The following is a 21,413-nucleotide window of genomic DNA, read 5'->3' on the forward strand; positions in this document are numbered from 1 at the left end:
TGAACAATACTTCTTGCTTTGTAAGAGAAGCCTTGTATGTAGAATCGGTCCCAGCATCTGCCCTTGTTGCTACAGTAACACTAGGAAGAGCAGATGTTGGAGACTGCACTACAACCAAAGTTAATGCAACAGTGTGCAAGTCACCTTCGATGTGGTTACTTAGAAGATGGCGACCAGCCTGCAACAACTCAGTTAGTTGCTGTGACCATTATTGTTAGTAAATCTTCACCAATCTGTCTGTGAGTGATTGCAGTCAATCCGAGTCAGAGCAAACCTCCGTGTGCCAAACCTATTCAAACTCCTTGTGACTGAAAGTCATTACGTAGAGGTTCAATGTGCAATGTGTTCCCAAAAGCGAAACCCAGCCACCAAATTTATGCACAAACACTAGCAAGCTAGTGTTAGCCGATAACCTCTGTTAACCTCTGTGCACTGAACCTCTGAACCTTATAGGCTGCAGACACACAGAGCCACTAATAGTCTGTGCAAAACACAATGAACGTTCCTCAAAAGGCACCAACTACACAAAGATGTTTCAGAGTTCATTGAGTCAAATTAGCTGAAGTGAAGCCCAATGGACAACCATCAGCATCAGTCAGAGAGACCATTCCTCTAATTCTAAGGCAGCTTTGTAAGTCATATTTCACATAGAAGTACTCTGCCCTTTTTTATACGTGGGTTTTAAATACACTTAGTAGGACCTGAGAGCCCAAACAGGAGAGAGCATGCTGAGCGTGGTCAGAGGTGAAACGCTGGTGTTAAATTACTCCTTAATATCAGGTGTAATAGTAAATCATCATGATTGCTATAAAACACCTCGCAGCAGTGACATTTTTAAATGCCGTATCATTAGTATGATAAACAAACCTTTATTTGAGGGTAAATAAATCCTGAAGCAAACTGTTTATTGTAAAGCAGTGTCACATTATTGGAAATGTCACAGCTAAACGTAGAGTTGGTAACGTCAGAGTACTGAGGAAAAGGCTGAAATATGCAGAGCGTTTGTTTAGTGATTCGTGCTGAAATCAAATCAGCTTATGTGTCGGTATCATGTGCAACGAGAATGTTAATAAGCTGTGGGAAGGAATAGCAGGACCTGTGCACCGACCTGTGGGCTGAAGGATGGTATCTTTGGAGGTGGACTAAATGTTGCTAACTGGAGGGCAGACGATATGCAGGAAGTTATCAGAGGAGTCGATGATATCAGTCAGCAGAGGAAGCAGATCAACAGGAGCAGCCCGGGGAAGGGAAGAGGGCAGCAACCAGAATGCAGAAAGGTTACAGAAGGAGATGGAGAGTGATTTCAGTGGATGGCGAAGGAGATGTTCAGAGGAAGAGTCAGATATCGACCAAAATGGTATCAGATGTCAGATTTACCACGCAAAGAAAAGGAAGGGGTGCAGTGAGTGGAGAGGAGCAGAGGTGATAGAGAAGCACATCAAAGATTTAAAATACAGCATTTTTTAAAAGAAAGTGTCGATAAAATGGGCATTAATACGTTTCTCCACTCTGTGGATGCATTAAGCAGCTTGTCTTTGAGCCCACGCGCTGGTTAGAAAATATGAATTTTAATGTTTTCAAGCCACAATATTTATGAAAATTTCATCCAGAGCTCTGCTGCATGCTGAGCAGGAAATGCAGCTAAATCTGCAGTAATGATGCAGCCCTGCTCATCTACAGTGTGCCATGTGACAAACATGTCTCTGCTGTCCTACAGGGTCTCAGGGGAGACAAGGGCGAGCCGGGCAATCCAGGGTTACCAGGCTTCAGTGGACCTAAAGGCCCCTCGGTGACTGCAAGATTATTTATTTATATATTCATGTTTTGATGTAAAGATTAATCGCAGCTCGCAAATACGAGCAGCTGTGGGTAATAATAGCTTTTATTTTGATTTCCAGGGTCCGCCCGGTCCAATTGGCCCAGAAGGAAAACAGGTAAGACTTTCCAAAAGAGAACTGATGACGTATCATCTTTATATCCACACTAACATTTACTTGTCTGTGGTATTTTGTAGGGTGTGCCGGGCAGAGCTGGTGATCGCGGTATCAAAGGAGAGAAGGTGAGCAGCGCTAGGAGTGTAAACTAAATCAGTTTTGCTGACCACTTTCGACATACACACTTACACATTATAGCAGCGTGTGACAATTACTGATGTGCCACAGGATTTTGAGTCAACCAGACAAATTTATACGTTTCCCCCCAAAATCCTTTAAAGAAACTTAAAATAAAGAAATAAGGGGGAAACTAATGACTTTATTGTGCTGAGCACACTATAATCGCATAGAAAACATGCCTGTGTGTGGGTGTGTATGAACTGTGGGGCTGTAAATGCAGGGCAAACCCACACTGCCCACATGTGGACCATAGCATTTTTGCCTTTTTATGTCCACACTGTCGGCTTGCTGATAAACAGCCCTATTGGCTCACCTGTTGGCTAACCCATACAGACCCGGCCAACATTTTACTCCACCACAGTTTTCTATGGGCAGTCTACAGTGAGGTTGCCCATAGAAAAGCCACACAGGGCTCTGTAAGGGCAAATTTGCTTTAAATGCCACACTTTAAAACAAATCTGACACAGACAGCAAGAACATTGGAGTGTGTTAAAGTGTGCGATAAGAGGATGGAGGCGTGGTGTCTGCACCATTTTATTAAAACAATGCAGGTGTCATGATACGTAGGTCTACATGCTGTTAGATCAAAACCACCAATAACGTGTGAAATGGCATTTGAGCTCTTATGTGCAGATATGAATAGAAGTGTGTTTTATTATTTTGTCTTGCTTTTGATGTGCCTTGGACACAAAAATTGATTCAGTTTGTAACAGAAGATGGTTCTCAGTGAAGTGAGTGGTCAGAATCTAAAAGTAACAGCTACACTAAAAACAGCACCGATCGTGTGAGGAAGTGATCTTAACGAAGAGATCAGACAAATCTGAATTCGTTTTGGGTATTTTTGTTTTTTTTAAATATGCACACTTCATGTATAATGTCAACCATCTTAAAAAACACTAACTTTTGCCCAGCTGCCTTGCTGGTTACTTTGGGATCATGTTCTTCGAGGCTAAACATTTACAAACATGGTGACATCTGTTCCAGGGAGATCCAGGTACAAAGGGAGATAAAGGGCAGTCAGGAGAGCCAGGTATGCCGGGAAACCCTGGTCCCCCTGGCAGGAAGGGCCACACGGGGATGATGGGCATGTCAGGACCACAAGGAGAAATCGGAGCCCCAGGGCCACAAGGACCTTCAGGAAACCCTGGCCTTCCAGGGCCCAGGGTGAGTCATAAACCCAGCTGAAATAGACTCTGAAACAATATCGGCCCTACAGCAGTATGCACAGCACCATCAGATGATAATTTTTCATTAGCATCTCTGCTTCTCCAGGGAGAGTCAGTGTCACTGGAACAGATGAGGCGGCTCATCCAGGAGGAGCTGGCAAAACAGCTGGATGGTGAGGGGTTCTTCTGGTACCCTTTGAGATATTTGTTCATTTGGGTTCAATGAGAATAACCTTGCTAGATATATTACGCTAACCTTTCTTTCTGCTTCCAGCCAAATTAGCTTATCTCATGGCTCAGATGCAGCCAGCACATGTGAAAAGCACAGCGGGCCGCCCCGGACCTCCGGGCCCTCCGGGTAAAGATGGCAGCTCTGGACGCCCTGGGCCCCCTGGAGAACCTGGGATGCCCGGACAGAATGGAGGAGAAGGACCCAGGGGACCCATGGGCCCTAAGGGTAGGACAAGATTCAGAGAAATGTTTTTTGGTTTGGTTTGCTGCTATTGGTTTGCTTATGATCGTCGGCTCATTGTTGTTTAGTTGTTTCCAAAACAAACACCCAAAATAAACCCAAAAGTATTGTGGTTCTCAACATTGTGATGAATTCCATAACATCTTTAAAGTTAGCGACAGGCATACTTTTAAATTTCTAAATAAAGCGCTTCTATAATACTGAATTAGCATTAAAATTAGCATTTTAGCATATTAGCATTCCAAACACATCCCTGACTAAATTACTCTAAATGACGACACTAGCATGTTTTAGTATTTCCTGCCTGACTTATCAGACCACACACAAAATGTGTATCAACCAGCGACTTTATGTAAAAGATGGACGGAGCTTCCAGTTGTGAGTGCACAGTGTAAATTTTGTTAACACCTACTGTGCCGCATAGTGGTTGGCCATCTTGCGTTTCCTCTCAGTTTCTATTGCAGTTTGTGCATAAAACATTTTTGTGCATACTATATTTTAACACATTTTCATCATATCAAAACAACAAATCAGGAATACAAAAATGTGGCCAATATTTTGTGATATTTTACATTTTTATCCCCAAACGAACTCAAACACTGGAGTTTATCAAGTGAGCGTAGGCTGTTAGATCGCTGTTTACATCTCAATCCCAGGTTTAGAGTTTCCACAACTATTTACCTTGGAGGAGTTTGTCAAACCTTGTGAAATATGAGTCGATGAGTCAGTGAAGCTCACTTCTGTCCGATGACATGATGCTGAGGTGAGCTCTTGAGGTGTTGTAGAAAATGTCTGTCAAAGCACTGCTGCTTTTACTGAAGCTTTCTTTGAAGTGGATCTACAGTTGACAGACGCTTGGTGAATAAACTCTCATATGGTGTAAAAGTGTGAGTTAGCTGGCGTAATGTTAGCTTATAACCAGATTAGCATCAGTCTCGGACATTGTCTCCTGCCCCATGCATGAAGCTGTTGGAGAACTGGTGCTCGTTCAGTGACACACTGCTGCATCATGGGTGCACAAAGGAGCATTGCTGCCTTCCTCCCAGCAGCTGTTAGACTTTTTAACCATCATTGCTCCCAACAAAAGCAATACGATGTTTATATTCTAGTTGTTTATATCACTGCTGCTATTTGCACATTTTTTCTATTTTCTGTTTTTAATCATTTTTAAAATTAATATTTAATACTTAATTTAATTAATAATTAATTAAATTAATTAAACTTAATAACTGTACAGTTTTTGTCTCCAATGAGGGACAATAAAGGATATTTCTATTCTACTCTGTTGTATCCTGGCAGGTGTTTAGCCAGCTGGTGAGGTAGATGAAGGGGTGGTGGAGATATATAGTTTAAAACATCCATCCAACCAATCAATCTTCATCCGCTTTGTCCGGGGCCGGGTCGCGGGGGCAGCAGCCTAAGCAAAGAGGCCCAGACCTCCCTCTCCCCAGCCACCTCCTCCAGCTTATCCGGGGGAATACCAAGGCGTTCCCAGGCCAGCCGAGAGATATAATCTCTCCAGCGTGTCCTGGGTCTGCCCCGGGGCCTCCTCCCGGTGGGACATGCCTGGAACACCTCACCCAGGAGGCGCCCAGGGGGCATCCTTGTCAGATGCCCGAACCACCTCAGCTGGCTCCTTTCGATGTGGAGCAGCAGCTGCTCTACTCTGAGCCCCTCCCGGATGGCCGAACTTCTCACCCTATCTCTAAGGGAGAGGCCAGCCACCCTTCGGAGGAAGCTCATTTCTGCCGCTTGTATCCGCGATCTCGTTCTTTCGGTCACTACCCACAGCTCGTGGCCATAGGTGAGGGTAGGGACGTAGATCGACCGGTAAATTGAGAGCTTCGCTTTTACACTCAGCTCCCTCTTCACCACGACGGACCGGTGCAGCGTCCGCATTACTGCAGCTGCAGCCCCAATCCGTCTGTCGATCTCCGGCTCCCTTCTCCCATCACTTGCGAACAAGACCCCGAGATACTTGAACTCCTCCAGTTGGGGCAGGAACTCATCCCCGACCCGGAGTGGGCACTCCACCCTTTTCCGGCTGAGAACCATGGCCTCAGATTTGGAGGTGCTGATCCTCATTCCCGCTGCTTCACACTCGGCTGCGAACCGTTCCAGTGCGAGCTGGAGGCCCTCACCCGATGAAGCCAACAGAACCACATCATCTGCAAAAATCAGAGATGAGATTCTGAGGCCACCAAAGCGAAAGCCCTCCGCCACTTGGCTGCGCCTAGAAATCCTGTCCATAAAAATTATGAACAGAACCGGAGACAAAGGGCAGCCCTGGCGAAGCCCATCACCCACCGGGAACGAGTCCGACTTATTGCCGGCAATGGACGGTTATATAGGGATCGAATGGCCCGTAGCAATGGGCCAGACACCCCATATTCCCGCAACACCTCCCACAGGACACCCCGAGGGACACGGTCGAATGCCTTCTCCAAGTCCACAAAACACATGTAGACTGGTTGGGCAAACTCCATGCACCCTCAAGTATCCTGGAGAGGAGAAAGAGCTGGTCCAGTGTTCCGCGACCAGGACGAAAACCGCATTGTTCCTCCTAGTTTAAAACAGTTATTAGTAATATCTAGGTATTTAGAATGTCAGATAATAATTCCTTTGAGGTACACAGAGTTAGACCTGCTGTAACGTGGGTTGTATTCAGTGGTTGAGAGGAGGCTGCAGTCAAAAACTCCCAATGACACTGGTACTAGGAATTCCACAGTGCTTCTCCTTTAATAAACACACTCTTCACCAACCTTACAAGGCCCGGTTGAACGGCTGCAGTCTTGTCATACACGAAGCGAGCAGTGTTCATACAACCCGTAATATTACTTTGAGTTAGGGAGGTAAAGATATGAGGTCCATCTCAGTCTATACGTCCATGTGCAAGCACGTTTCTCCCACATCGTACAGAGGGCAGTGACACATACTAGTGACATCACTAAACATTAACTTGGGTTGTCTTAAAGAGACACAGTTGTGACTGTTACACTGTTTCTACATTCTTCTCTGTAGAGCTTCTTTCAGCGTGTCAGAGGAGAAAGAAGTCAAACTCCTGCATGGGGCTAAACTACGAGAAGATAACAGAACAAATGGGAATGAAATAAAAACTTAAAGTGAGAAATGGATGGATTAAGTAGTGTGGGATTTTTTAAAAAAAATCCTTTTTTGTGCTTGTTAAGTCACTGATGAGGTCCAGAGAGATTTCATGTCAGAGACTGAGAGAGAGTGGAACAGCGGTGGTTGAGTTGAGACTTCGTCCTGTCTGCGTTTGTGCGCCTCACACCAGCTGCTCCTTTAAACTTTCATCTTAGGGCTCCCTGAGACAAAAGTTGTGCATGCTGTCTTCACAGCAGCTGTTTCAACATGACATTATCAGGTAACCACAGGTGTAACGCGAATTCTGACCCTGCTCCTTTTACACAAGCTAGTGTCGCTGTGGCCTTCATAGTGGCCTTCTTTCCTGCCTGTGACGGCGTAAACAGGACATAGTTAATCCGATCAATCCTGCCTGCGTTCACCCTGCTGTGACATGTCAAAATGTCTCCTGAGAAAGAGAAAAAAGAAAGAAGCTGACGGGTTTGTAGACGCTAAATGCCTGAATCACTGCGTGCATCCTGTTTAAAATTAATGGTATACAAGCCCGAGTGGATTTTTATCTACTGAGGTCATTGCAGTCATTCTAAAGCCGATGCAGTACTGTCATAAACTAGCAGACTGGCTGTAATACAGAGTCAGTATGCTGTTTGATCCTGTGGGAGCTGATCAGCTTTTTTCGTTCTTCAAAGCAGCTTTTTGTTTAGTTGTCAAACCAACATATCCATAAATTTAAACCTGGGAGCAGAGTCCTGTACGATGAAGCGAGTTCAGCATGCCCAGCGTATCGTTCCGTTAGCTGATTCACAATTACAATCAGGAAAAAGGTCGCACAAAACTGGTGATCAACTTGTAACGCAGCAGCAAAATCATCTGACCAATCGTGAATATGGAAAGTGTGCTGGAAACAGAGTAGCTGATGTTTACAAAGTAAGATAAACCTGTAATATTAGGTGGAAAAAGAGTTAAATACACATTACAGACTTGAAAGTAACACAGCTGCTGCAGACAAAGCAGTGGTGAGAGTGTAGGAGGAAAAGAGCTGGAGTAGTTTAGATTTGTAAGCACTATATGAATCTGTGAGGGCCTTAAATGTTTTGGACAGTAAGACTGGAGAAGAGCGACTATATTAATAAAGTTCATCTTATTTGAAGCCAGGAAAGAAAGTTGGCAAAATGCACGTTTAATTAAACTAAAGGTAAATGTGCGTAAGACAGCTCTGGTGGGAGTTCAGTCTGAGAGCGAAGAAGAAATATCAGAAGAGAATTCAAACACAGGTTTAGACTTTGACTATATGTGACTAGGCAGAAAGCCGTGGTCACACAAATTAAAAATTTATATTCTCTTTTGGAAAACAATTCAATTCAATTTTATTTACACAGCACCAAATCACAACAACAGTTGTCTCAAGGTGCAGAGAGAAACCCCTCAATCATGTCAGAATCAGAGTCAGAATATGACCCCCTGTGAGCACTTTGGCAACAGTGGGAAGGAAAAACTCCCTTTAAACAGGAAAAAACCTCCAGCAGAACCAGACTCAGGGAGGGGCGGGGCTATCTGCTGCCACCGGTTGGAGGTGTTTATGATCTTGTTTAATGAAGTTATTTAGTCTGTGCAATGTCTGGAAACTGTGATAAATGTCTGTTCTAGTTTGTCGTCCTTAAATGTTTCCAGTCGTAACTTGCAGAGTTTTAGTGGTTTATTCTGACAGCAGTCCCCTCCTCTTTGATTTGCTTCATTTTCACCCCTTTGATGATGCAGGCATAATGAGAACATGATGTTCACTGCAGCACCCTACCTGCTTCACACAGCAGCAGCCTCTGACCATATTTCACGCTGGTTTAGACATCTAACGGCTGAAACTGAACAAATATGTAAATGTATGAGAATCTGTGATGAATTGAGCTGCTTAATGCAGGAGAGAACCACATCCTCGCCTTAAAACTGATAAACGTTGTTCATTCTGTTTCTGTTCCTGTGTATGTGTCAGGTGAGAAAGGAGCAACGGGAGAGAAGGGAGACCCCGGGATTGGTGAAAGAGGAGAGCCAGGTCCTGCTGGACCCATAGGTAAGGATTTTACATACTCTGACTCTTAGAAGAGCTGGTCCAGTTCTAATAAGTTTCCTTAATGCTCTACTTCCGGTTCCAGGCCCAGCAGGTATGCCTGGTTACGGCAAAGACGGAAGCCCGGGACAAGCCGGAGCCCAAGGAGAGCCAGGAAACCCCGGCCCCCACGGTCAGCCTGGACCTCCGGGCCCTGCTGGCCAGTGCGACCCAACCCAGTGTGCCTACTATGCCAGCCTGGCACAACGGCCCCACAACAAAAATGTGAAGGGGACTTAAAGAAGAAGAGCCAAGCAGAGTTGGGAGACCAGCTGTATTTATGAACTTAATCAAGAATCAAGAACTTTTTTTTTTTGTTAACCTCAGTACAGACGGCTGAAGCCACAGGTGCTGCCGGTCAGATTCTATGTTTTGATTTTGGTACGACGCTCGGGATGGATGGGGATTAAGCAACGTGGGAGTTTCTTTCTGATCTAATATGGGATAAAGAGGGCAGCTAGTTTTTTTCCCTCACTTGCATGCTTCCTGTAAATATATAGGAAGATAACACGGATGGCACGGCCCGAACATCAGGAGTAAAGATCCTGCTATTCGATATTATATCATTTCATCAGTAATCATCTCAGTCAGGTGCTTCGCTGCTTGCCTCACACCGTTCTGCATCAGCCACCCTTCACAAGTTAGCATCAGGTAGCACGTGTCATTCACTGCTCACTGAGTCAGTGACTGACACAGTCGCAGTAATTACTCAGTGTCACTTTTCCGGCCATTGATTGGGAGAAAACGGTGGCAGACGGTGAGATGCAAACAGCAGCAGTGGGTTTTGTGTCGGTTCGAGTGATGAATCAATTGCATTTCATCCACAGCAGCATATGTTGTTATATCGCATTTGTTTTTGGTGACACACGGATACAAAAACAAACGGAAAAATAAAATGTCTTTTAGAGAAATGCGCCTTTAAAATAGTGCAGTTTGTTTGGCTCATTTAGACAGGTAGGAAACACGATTTTATTCTGGGAATAAACTGAAGGCGGCAGGAATAGCCTCTTTGTCACAACCCACAAATTAGCATCTCTGCAATGTCATTTCATGCTTTGGTGAGATTTGAAGGATTTCATTCCAGAAGTCTTGTTTGTATTTGTGCATGTGACATTTAAGGGTGGATATCTAGGGGTTTTTTGTGTTTTTGTAAGGACTTCATTTAAGTTTGCTCTTTTGACCATGAATATATGCCATGTAATGATTTGTTCCAGAAGATGAGACAGCAAACAGTGTCGCTGTTAGATTTGTGCTTTCATGTTTAATGAAGCGGCTCCGGTCACTCTCTCTGAGCTACACATAGACCTGAACAGCAAACAGCTTTGAGGAGGTGGTGTAATTGCAGCCTTTGTTCACCTTTCTTGAAAAGCGGCCTATTTCACTCCGCTTTCCCTAAACCTGTCACTTCCTCTCTGTCTCTGTGATGCTTATTTAGTGCCTGTAGCTCTGGCCTGCTCTAAAACACACACTGTTCTTATTTGTACCCTGAAACCTGAAACTGGAGAGCCAATCTCTTGCATCTTGATGATCGGACTGTTGTGGTAACAGTTTGAACAATCCCTTTATCTTATGTCCCTCACGGACCAATTAGAGTTCCTCCCAACCTCAGACACCTTGGTTATCTAGAACCAATTAAAAATAATGTTCGTTTTAAAAGAACAAAGAAACTCCTTCAAATAAAGACGAATAAAAGCATCTGAATGTGAGCTTGACAGATCTAACAGTATGATCTAATGGCTGATTATACTTTGTCATTATCTCTGTCTCAGGTTACATAACACAAGATCATTTATGAAGAGAGTGAAGACAGAGCCGTTTTCATAAACAGTTGAGTTAAAGTTAGTCTGTCAGTTTTGGAAAATGGAAATACATCATTGTCATATTGCAAATAGAAAAATGTTTACTCCACAAGCAATCAAATATAGCTTCGCAAAATGTATCAGTGCCAGAGGGGCGTTCCTAGCCTTGAAAGCTAGCAAGCAGCCAGTGTAGCTAGCCACAGAGAGCGCACGTGTTAGACAAAGCTTCCGGTCTTTGTGGGGAAAACTTGCACGTTCTTGAAAACTACCTGGCAGATGATTGGATGAACCATCTAGCACAGGCCTGTAGATGCAAACTGTAGATTATAGCCATGGTGATGCCAAGTTTGCAAAGCCTTTGTATCACTTTTAGAAATATAGCAGTGTCTTCTCAGTAACAGGGTAGGCGATTCCTTACGGCACGCTCTGCTTTATCTTGGTTTCTTTCTATAATGCAAATTACAATATATATGTCATGTGTGCAGAAGGCTGTAAACCAGAGATTGAGACTGCACACTCATTATCAACATCTTAAAGGAGGTCATGAAGTGAGCAGTAAGGTCATTTTCCTCATAGACTTTCCTTACAACTGGACCTTTTTGCAGCCATACGCTGACAAAGAATCCATGTATAAGACACTTCCACACTGGCTTCACTTTCAGATGTGGAAGCAATGTTCATTTTGACTGGTGCGGCTACAAGCACAGAGTTTAAACCCTGGCATGATTGTGGATCCTTCAATCCAGAAGTCTGACATATTACCGTAGCTGTTGCATATGTCTGCAACATTAAACTAATTAAAAATTACGTATTTTGTTCATTAGTTCATGGTTCTGGCAGGATTAGATATTCAGCTAGCTTGAATTTATCTTGCATTAATACCCCAAAATGAGTCATTCATAACTGTAGACTAAATAGCTAACTTAGAAATGCTAAGCTAACCCTGTTCCTTATTTTTGTCTCAGCTTTTACTCCACCAGTGCCTTCAGAGCAGCTCTTATAGTTAAGAGTTTCGGTACATGACAGCAATTTCAAAAACATGCATTCTGTGTAGAATCAACATGGCTCTATGTGACCTGCACTTTCTACCATTTCCATATGTTCCCTATCCCATATTTGCCACTGAACGATTTGTAAATTGCAACAAACCACCTGTCTGGTGGTTTTGTAAATGGTCGTTACAGTTACATCAGCAGATGTTGCATCAGCGTTGGTGAGGGAGAGTATTTGTAATGCATAGAGGCTGTAACTTGTACTGTTATACTGCTAAATTAATCAGGATTTGATCAAATAGAATCATGTTGTAATGAATTAACTGCATTTTATCAACCCTTTCCCAAATTTTCCTGATAAATCGGTGCTAAGATATTTTAAAGTAGTAGCATATTGTAAGTATTCGAACCACACCTGTACTGTATAATAAAGACTGGAACAGATTCATTTTATAACTCGGACTTTTGCCTCGTCATTTGAAAAGCCAGTACTCGTGCTCTTTCACGTAATGCTGAAATACAAGCAGACCCATTCGGTTTCATTGAATGTTCATCTCTTTACAATGAAAATGTTTATGTTATTCATTCAAGAGCTCCAGCCCTGCTCTGTCACTAATGCATGATAATCAATTCCAAGACGGAGACATCCATCATGTTTTATGTCTAAACCTGATTATAGAAATCATGCTGCACTCTTCTCCTATACCAAGCTTCATGAACCTTGAGCATCCATTCACTTACAGTACACATCTATAAACACGATGTCTCCGAGCCACGATAACATCTGTTAGATGAAAGGGTTGTCCTTGGAATGGCTCCTATGCCGACTCCTTCCTAACCGCTTACATAAAAGTCATATTTGATCTGTGAGTGTATTTGTGTTGTGCAGACAGAGGTGAGGATGGTGTTGACTTTCCTTTGTAACCAGGCAACTGTGAAATGCCTTGCTGAATCAACATTATATCCATAATAACCCGGGGACTTTTTGTCTGGACAAAAAAGGCTGTGGAATTTCATGATGGCACACTTTCAAAACACAACACTTTATTGCAGCATTTGAACAAGATCATCGATTTGACAAAATGAGGGGAACAAATGTATGATCCTAAATTAAATAGCAGGTTGAAGATATAATCTCATGTCTGATGTTAGTATCAGGTTTTGGTTTTTTTTTTTTGTAAAACCTAGCTTCACTATAAGATTGGCTCATGATCGCTTCAATATGGGTCACATAATAGACTTTAATATTAGCTAAAACAGCAGAATTGATATTGAATGACTGTGGTGGGTGACTTGTGTGCCCTGGACCTGCCATCAGTCAGAAGTTGCTCCGGGATGAGTAACAGCGGTTTTTGAATGTTGGGTTAGTTAACATCTGTCCAGTAATCTCCAATTGTGCCTCACTTCTGTTTCCCTGTCCGTCTCTTCGTTCCGTGGTTCAGATGGAGACTTCCAAAGATCACCGTGCTTTGACAAGTCCTGAAATGTGGTCACTGGCAGGATGAGATTTGGAGTGTTTCAGTGAGCTTGGGGTGTGTCATGGGTTTTTGTAGCCAATGGATTTCTTCCCACCAACCATATAAAGTGGAGGATGTCTGCCTATACAGGTTGATGGGTCACAAAAGCCAGGAGACCCTGGGAGCCCCCTTGGACCAACAGGTCCAGGGATACCAGGACTACCTGTCTCACCACGGTCTCCGTTTCTACCATCCTTTCCAATGCCGGGGGCGCCGGTTGCACCTGAGGAAACAAAAACATGTTAAGTATTATGTCAACTTAAAGTGAAAAATGGTATTTTGTAAAGAAACCATATCTGCAAAAGTCAGATATAGTGGCTTCTGCACCAGGAACAATACTTTTCATGTCACACATGCTACTCTTTGGCAGTTTATAAAGGCAATAGGTAAATAACCACTGCTATGCAGATGGCATCCAGGTATATTTATCTATGAAAGTAGACGACACAAATGATTTAGTTAAGTTACAGCCATGCCTTAAAGACATAAAGGTGTGGATGATGTGCAGTTTCGATATTTAGATAAAACTATGTTATACCTTCTTCTTTTTTTTAAACTTTTCTTTTGTTACATTTTATAATATTACACACTAATCTCATCACCACATATTACCACATAGAACAGTATAATGTAGAACCTTCCCCTTTCTTAACCCTAACCATCTGTTCATTTAATTCTAGGATTCCAGGAATAAAGTGGTCAATATCTGAATATGAATGACACAACACTAAGACAAGTCAAACTGCGGGTGCACATTAACAACCTACTAAAACAGCCACACACACGTGATCCATATGTGATCCATATCTCACAGAAATCATCCTTCATTCATTTTAAAGTATATTTCACATAACTTCTCTCAGATATCTAGCATGGACGGGGTGAACTGGGATCTTTCCAGTTTAAAAAATAAGATGATGGGCTAACAGGCAAGCAAAAGAAAAAAGAAGCATTATCGACATTTGTTACACCAGGTCGTGTTTTCAGGTTTTACACTAAATCAGCTGATCTGGCTCAGCTGGTATTTGAGACTCACTCGTTCTTTGATGCACACATTAAACAAGTCTCTAGTACGTTGTGTCTTTCACTGGCATAAATGTTGGTACAATTAGAAACATCCTGTCTTAGTATGACCCTAAACAATATACTTTTGCTACTTTGAGAGAGGCTGCCCCTCCCTGGATAAAAATACTAATAAAAAAAAACAGGAAAAGGTATAAGATTGTGTAAACAATTACTTTTAGTGGTGAAGGAACTACTCATCCCATAATCCATTGCAAATCCCAGTTTCCAGAGCAATGTCTTCTAACCTTCTTAAATGGTATCCTTTTCATTGTTGTGTATGTATTGAATTATAACAGTGTAATTGTGTGTGTGGTAAAGTATGGCCTAGCTCTCAGTAAGTACAGCGCTCTGTAACTCGCTGTATTAACCGTTCTTGCAGTTTAGTCAACCTGAAATTTTCTGGTTTCCATAGTAACTGCTCCACCAAAAGGAGATGTTGCAGAGATGTCAGTTTTTGGGTAGAGTAGGACTTTTCAATTCAATTTCAATTTCACAAAAGTTGCTTCGAGGTGCTTTATTCTGTAAGGTAAAGACCTTACAATGGAACAACAATCAGAAACGCCCCATCAGCTTCCACTTGGAAAAACTTCCTTTTACAAGAACTAGGCTCAGCTGTTCTTTCCAGTGCCGGGGACGCCAAACTAGTAGGTAAAGGCTGGGATCTTTACATCTGAGGTTGGGCTTTGTAAGTAGTTTAATTATCACCACTTTAAAAGCCGGCGGTACAACCTGTGGCCTGTTAACAGATGAAAACATATTAAAGTTGCTGTACTTAATGGTACATCAGATGAAAGGCTGCGAATAACAGTAATGTTTTCTTTACTGCTTAAAATTTTATTTGTAAAGAAATGAATGAAGTCATTGCTACTTAAAGGAATAGTTAAAAGAATAGTTGGCCCAACAGAGCCCTGACTCTCTGCTGTTGTTACTGTTGTCCTTGATCAGTGATGAATAGCGAGCTATCGAAGCTTTATTGAGGGTCTTTTTTAAATAAAGTAACAAACTATTTTTTCTACGACATTTCACATTGCATTTTTAAAAAACAAGGTTGATGTCAATTAGATTTATGCGTCTACTATCAGTTCAAGTAATACAACAGCTTTGGACGGCTATAAAATAATGGCTAAATATCAAAATCCCTATGAAATCTTTACTTCCAGAGCCCCACAGCGGAGCTCTATAGTGGTCACTACACTGTGGTACTTTCTGTTGGTGATTTGTGGAGCATTTTAAATGGAATGATCTGACAAATAAATTGTCCTGCTGTGAGATAAAGCCTGTATTTGAGCAAGTTGAATGACTTTTATACAGTACAGTATATATATTTATATTTATATGTGAGGGCTATCTCTCTAGCGTGCTACAAAAACTGCACTTTTAATGAGAATTAAAAATTAAAGTCAGTTTTTAGCTCAGTTTGACATTTCGAAGACCCCCTGTTTACTGTGACCAGCGCTCTGCTCTAATTACAACAAGAATCCTTACCTGGTGCACCTGGTGCGCCTTGGCTTCCTTTGATTCCCACACCATCCTCTCCCCTGTCTCCCTTGTCTCCCCTCTCCCCGGCATCACCTGCACAGGGACACGCACATTGATGCTGAGATGAAATGGAGAGGCACAGCTATAGGCACGTAATTAGGAAACTTAATGACTCCACTCTGATTCCGCCCTGTTTAGTGCATCATTGATTGTATAATGTTATGCATCAGTGACTCTCTTCCATCCTCAGAGCTCTCTGCATAACGTCTTTCAGCGTTTGCTTTGGCAAAGACAAAGGCATACTGCCAGAGCTGACAGCATTGTTTTCTCTAAAGGCTTCATTTAATTTTTTCCACTACAGCCACTCTAGGATTGGAAGGTCTCCAAGAAAATAGAGAAGAAGCAAAAGGCTATCACAGCCTCGCAGCTTATCTGTCATGGTGTGGGTGAAACGCATACATAATGAACAACCCACTTACAGCTGTAAGTAAAGGATGCTAAAAACCGAGGCTCAGTTTTTACTAAAGGTGAAAACATTTGAAATGCCATACTGACCTTTTTGTCCTGGTGCGCCTGGAAGTCCAAAGTAGCCTGGAGGCCCTTTGGGACCCATTGGGCCTGGAGCTCCTGCTGCTCCTGCAGCTCCAGCTGGTCCAGGGAGTCCAGGAAGACCTGCAGGTCCAGGAGTACCAGGGGCACCAATGGCTGCTGGCTTTTTTGAGAGTTCTTTCATAAATTCAGCTAATTGCTCTAAATGAATTACAACAAATAGGTTTTAATATTTAACTGCTCAACCCTTCATTGGGTTCAATGTGAGGTTTTATTAAGGTGAACAAACGGCACCTTCAACAACAGCTGAACACATTTCCCGAAGCTTCTCGTCACTCACTTTTGGCCCCTGTGAAATCACGAATACTATTACTGATAAGTTACTGCAAAGGGTTGATGCAGCCAACAGTTGCATTTGCACTGTTTCTGTCAGTTTCATTCGTTAGAAATAATTGCTGAGATTATTCCAAACCAAACTGGTGGATCAGGTGCTGCCATCTCTAGAACCACTAGCACGTCTGCTATGTGGTTTAAGTGTATGCATTTCATATACTGGTTAAATGTGTCACTTACAGGTAGACCTCTCGGGCCTGGTGCTCCGGGAAGGCCCGACTCTCCTTCCAGCCCTCGAGCTCCCATTGGACCCGTCAAACCCTCGTGTCCTGGCTGGCCTGGTCTGCCATCGGCTCCTGTAACTCCTCTTTGGCCCTTCTCCCCACGCTAATGGTGAAAACGAATCATTATGAACCAAGGCTGTATGTGTCAGCAGTAGGATACTGCCCCTATCAGCTAAGATAGCTTGTGTGCCAGAACAATACACAACTCAGTGTTCGAATAGCTTCAATAACATTCTGTAAGCTTTTTATACCATATGCTAAGGTGGGAATTGATTGTAGTACCTATTCAAATGCTCTAAATTGTTTGTTTGTATATACAATCCAAGCTTGCAATGTTAGAAGTCATGAAACACTTTCCATGTAAAAAGCTCCTTAGGCAAGCTTTTATAGCAGACAACTGTTTATGCATACCTCTCCTTTGATTCCATGAACACCAGGAGGGCCCTGAGACACACACATAAAGATAAATCAACATCTCTCAAATCCAGCGACAGAAAATACATTTTTGTTGCATTTAATTAAGCATATGAGTCAAATACCTGGTCTCCCTTTATCCCAGGATCTCCTTGCATTCCTCTGTCCCCCTGTTTTACAACAGATTGAGCAAAAAAGTCAAATTACTGGACGAACCGTTAAGGTTCATTTGCAGATAAACTGGAAATTACAATATTACTCACCTGACTTCCTTTCGGTCCTACTGGTCCAACAGGTCCCTAAACAACACATTATGTTCTTCACTAAACTCTTATTATAAGATTTCTAAGCTTTGGTAAAGAATGAAATTTGTCTCACCAGATCACCTTTGTGCCCAGTATGGCCCTTCAGTCCTTTGGCGCCGGGGTTACCTTTAGCTCCTTTCTCACCCTGAAAATACAACAAACATATTTATGTCTGTGTGTTCAGAGCAACAGGGTTGAGACAGCTGAAGTAGCTTTGTTTTACCACCCCTAACACCTGCTCTGATTCACCTTTTTACATGATGTCATTTGTGAATTTTGCAGAAACTAACTCTTCATCATTAGCTGTTACAGACACATCTCCATTTAGGCTGCAGATAAAAATACTCTGCAGTAGAACAAAGAAGAAAGAAAACCATAAATCAACATCTGAACATTACCTGATGCTGCTGAAGTGAAACAGAGCAAAGTTACAGAGGTTTTATTAAAGACACAGCTGAGCATTTTGCAATTTTGCATAATTTAAAAAAGTAAAAAAAAAAAAAAACAGTGGCAGACAGCTCTGTACACAACGGTAGACTGGTGGGTAATAAGCAAGTGAATAATGCAGAAAACAGAGAGAGAGAGACGGAGAGCTCTGCATGAAGTGTGATTTTTATCGTGGTGGAAGCAAAACAGCAAAAGTAAGAGGGAATTCATGACGATGTTTATGTGAAGCGAAACGTGAAGCTAGTTTGGATCTTCTTCTGCTGCTGGTTCAGTCAATGTTGTTTGGAGAGAGATCAAACCTGCAGCTTCAGAATCGAGCGCAAAAAAGACAAACACAAAGAGCGGAGCCGCCGACGCATCAGAATCAGTGAGCTGTCGGCTTTCAGTCCCGACAGCATGTCCATGGTGAGAAAGCAGACGTCTCACTGATTCTGATGCGCCGGGTCCGCGCTTTGTTGTGTTTATGTGTTTATGTGTTTGTGCAGAATCCGTGTACTGCTGTCATTTACTGTTTAAAGTTTTTGTTGGTTGTCGAAATTTTTGGAGGTTTAACCTGAGATTCTGGCGTTTCGGGCAAAATGAATTTATATTTAAAAATTGATTCAGGATTTTAATGAATCGATATCACGTTATCCAAGCTAGAATTGATTGCAATCGATAAATCGATAATCAAAACCCACCCCTAACGTTAATAGACCTCTCTGCACTGAATCATACTTGTTATTAATCTCAGTCTCTCTTCCACAGCATGTCAGCTTCCTTTTATCCTGTCTTCCTTGGCCCTGTCTGCAGGTGGTTCATGCTTGCTCTGTATGTATTATTGTAGGGTCTCCCTTACAATATAAAGCACCTTGGGGCGACTGTTGTTGTGATTTGGCGCTGTATAAATTGAATTGAATTGAACTTCCAGAGACGTCATCAAAGTTTCTGTTCCTCTGTAAAGCTGTAAAGGTGTGCCTGGGACAATAAGACAAAAAGACTCGCTTCTGGAACATAGAATTGAACGATGAGACAACACTGATGTCATCAGGCCAATCAAGCAGCTAAAACGGGTTTACTCCGCCTTAGTGATAGAGAGAGGAGCTCACACACATCGATGGAGTTCAGAGTAGAGCTACTGCGCCTTCACTTTGGTTGAAGCCAGCTAAAGTGGTTTAGACAAATAGTCAGGATGGCTCCTGTGTGTTTCTCTTTGAATGTTTTCTGGGAATGCCCAGCTGGGAGCAGATGGATGGATGGACAGGATCTCACCTGGATTCCTGGTGGACCTGCAGGCCCAACTGGTCCTTGTTTTCCTGTTTGACCCTGTACATCAAGAAGCAGTAAAACCTCAACTTCAGTTTGCACATGAATGTGCTGGTACTAACGTACCTGAAAAGTCTAAAAGTGTGACTTGTTTTTAATTTAAATATAAAAATTATGAAGCAATGGGGAGAAAATGTCAACTTACAGTTGCTCCTTTATCTCCAGGTTTTCCGTCTGCTCCATCTTTTCCAGGCCCACCCTATATGGGAAAAATATCCAAATGAATTTGAATGAGTGTGAATATCACTTGCAGAACCAAGATAACTGATGAAAAATATCTGTAAAATTAGAGGCTCATGGATAGAGTTCTGTGGGTAGCGTAATCTCACAGTTTTTCCAGGAAGTCCAGCTGGTCCGACAGGTCCCTCTGCACCAGTGCTGCCCTAAATCCACAGCAGGAATTGCACTGAATAAGTCAGCTCAAACCTCAAAGAGAGTGTTCTACTGAAGCTGTCAGCTGCAATAACATTAGGGATGTGCTATAAAGACATGCCTCATTAAATGGATGATTATTCCAATTACCTTTTCACCAGGGGTTCCAGCTACTCCCGACTTCCCTGGCAGACCCTAGGAACAAAAACATGTCATGAAAACAAACTGAAAATGTTTGTGTCATTGCCTCACGTCTGTTTCTGTGAGAAGCAATAGATAACATTAACAGGAAATGGGATCAGGGAATTAGCATAGCAGTGAAGTAGCATAAAACGTTGCTTAACATTAACAGGAAATCAATTTGTAACACTTATAACTGTTTGAGAAACAATAGTAATAAAAATCTTTAGGTAAAAGCACACTGGAAACAAGTCACACAGCCTATAGTAAAAACACTGTCCTTTTATCTACTGTGCTGTTTGTGAATTCACATTTACCATTCAAGTCACATCTCACAGCCTTACAGGCAACAGTAGGTGTGCCCTTGCCCTTCCTGCAGGTTGTTTGACTTTAATGTTTTATTTAGCTGACCAGCTTTGTTGCTTCAGAGAGAAGCTCGTACTCCTTTAATTTACCAGCGTCACTAGCTTCCCAATGAAACGCTAACACCTGGAAATCGTAACCACAGAGGATATAATTCAATTACAGGTTTAACAGAATGTACAAAAATTAAGTTTGACTTACTGGAATACCCACAATCCCCCTGACACCAACAGCTCCAGGAGTGCCGGGCTCTCCCTGTTGAGGAGATGCAAAGTGTGCACAGATTGTTGTATGCGGTATACAAGTTTACTTTTGTTTAATGTGTGTTCAACGATTTTTCCAAAGAAACCAACATGGCGCCAGCCAAAAGTCCAATGGACGCCATACTACACCCATGATGCATTCAGCAGAATAATTTGGTAAATTTTGGGGGGGGACACCATATGTTGTAGACCAGCGGTCCCCACTTCATTCACAAATTCATGGTTTTTAGGGTTTTTAATCGTTATTTTTTTGTCAGACATTTCAAGCCTGATAAAAACAAACATTAATAGCAATGTGCAATAATAATATTTGATGTGTTTCCTTCTTTCTTAATTAATTAACTGAATACTTGTATACTCTTAGATTTTTGGTTGAGTCAGCCTTTCTTGGCCACGTGTCACCATTAGCTTGTAGATTTGATGTATTTCTGTCTTGTATATTTTACAAACAGGCCCATCCAATTCAATCTTTCCATGTCTCCCAGACAATTATTGAGTTTTAGTTTAGTATGATGCACTTTTATTAGTAAAAAGATCACAGGGGATAACGGTTACCTTGGCGCCATCAACTCCAGGACTTCCATCTAAGCCATTATTTCCAGGCCCTCCCTGAAAAACACTATATATTAAGCAATGCTGTGCTAAAAATAAATGTCTCACCATTCATCCATTTTCTTCCACTTCTACTTTATATCTTCCAGCTTACTTACAGTATCTCCTTTTTCCCCTGGAGGACCCTGTGATCCCTGAGCTCCCATGGCTCCCTAAACAAGATCAAATCACATTTT

General features: G+C 42.4%; 2 protein-coding genes across 8 annotated transcripts in view; one reads left to right on the forward strand and one right to left on the reverse strand.

Moving 5' to 3' along the window:
• Positions 1-12,202, forward strand: part of col22a1 (collagen, type XXII, alpha 1) — a 70,301-nt gene extending 58,099 nt beyond the window's left edge. For all 5 annotated transcript variants that reach the window (XM_026156131.1, XM_026156134.1, XM_026156136.1 and 2 more), the window contains 8 exons: positions 1,718-1,789; positions 1,899-1,934; positions 2,015-2,059; positions 3,099-3,278; positions 3,387-3,453; positions 3,555-3,737; positions 8,845-8,922; positions 9,005-12,202. In XM_026156131.1, the coding sequence (XP_026011916.1) occupies positions 1,718-1,789; positions 1,899-1,934; positions 2,015-2,059; positions 3,099-3,278; positions 3,387-3,453; positions 3,555-3,737; positions 8,845-8,922; positions 9,005-9,198 (855 nt within the window). In that variant the 3' untranslated portion in view covers positions 9,199-12,202. The remainder of the gene's footprint in view (positions 1-1,717; positions 1,790-1,898; positions 1,935-2,014; positions 2,060-3,098; positions 3,279-3,386; positions 3,454-3,554; positions 3,738-8,844; positions 8,923-9,004) is intronic.
• A 571-nt stretch (positions 12,203-12,773) lies between these two features.
• Positions 12,774-21,413, reverse strand: part of col9a1c (collagen, type IX, alpha 1c) — a 30,709-nt gene continuing 22,069 nt past the window's right edge. For all 3 annotated transcript variants that reach the window (XM_026157064.1, XM_026157063.1, XM_026157062.1), the window contains 16 exons: positions 21,336-21,389; positions 21,181-21,234; positions 20,564-20,617; positions 19,970-20,014; positions 19,777-19,830; positions 19,593-19,646; positions 19,394-19,447; positions 17,769-17,840; positions 17,654-17,689; positions 17,516-17,560; positions 17,388-17,420; positions 16,933-17,079; positions 16,654-16,708; positions 16,366-16,560; positions 15,817-15,903; positions 12,774-13,489 (listed from right to left, as the gene is read on the reverse strand). In XM_026157064.1, the coding sequence (XP_026012849.1) occupies positions 13,287-13,489; positions 15,817-15,903; positions 16,366-16,560; positions 16,654-16,708; positions 16,933-17,079; positions 17,388-17,420; positions 17,516-17,560; positions 17,654-17,689; positions 17,769-17,840; positions 19,394-19,447; positions 19,593-19,646; positions 19,777-19,830; positions 19,970-20,014; positions 20,564-20,617; positions 21,181-21,234; positions 21,336-21,389 (1,242 nt within the window). In that variant the 3' untranslated portion in view covers positions 12,774-13,286. The remainder of the gene's footprint in view (positions 13,490-15,816; positions 15,904-16,365; positions 16,561-16,653; positions 16,709-16,932; positions 17,080-17,387; positions 17,421-17,515; positions 17,561-17,653; positions 17,690-17,768; positions 17,841-19,393; positions 19,448-19,592; positions 19,647-19,776; positions 19,831-19,969; positions 20,015-20,563; positions 20,618-21,180; positions 21,235-21,335; positions 21,390-21,413) is intronic.

The sequence above is a fragment of the Astatotilapia calliptera genome, chromosome 22, assembly GCF_900246225.1.
Source record: "Astatotilapia calliptera chromosome 22, fAstCal1.2, whole genome shotgun sequence".
Classification (NCBI taxonomy): Eukaryota; Metazoa; Chordata; class Actinopteri; order Cichliformes; family Cichlidae; genus Astatotilapia; species Astatotilapia calliptera.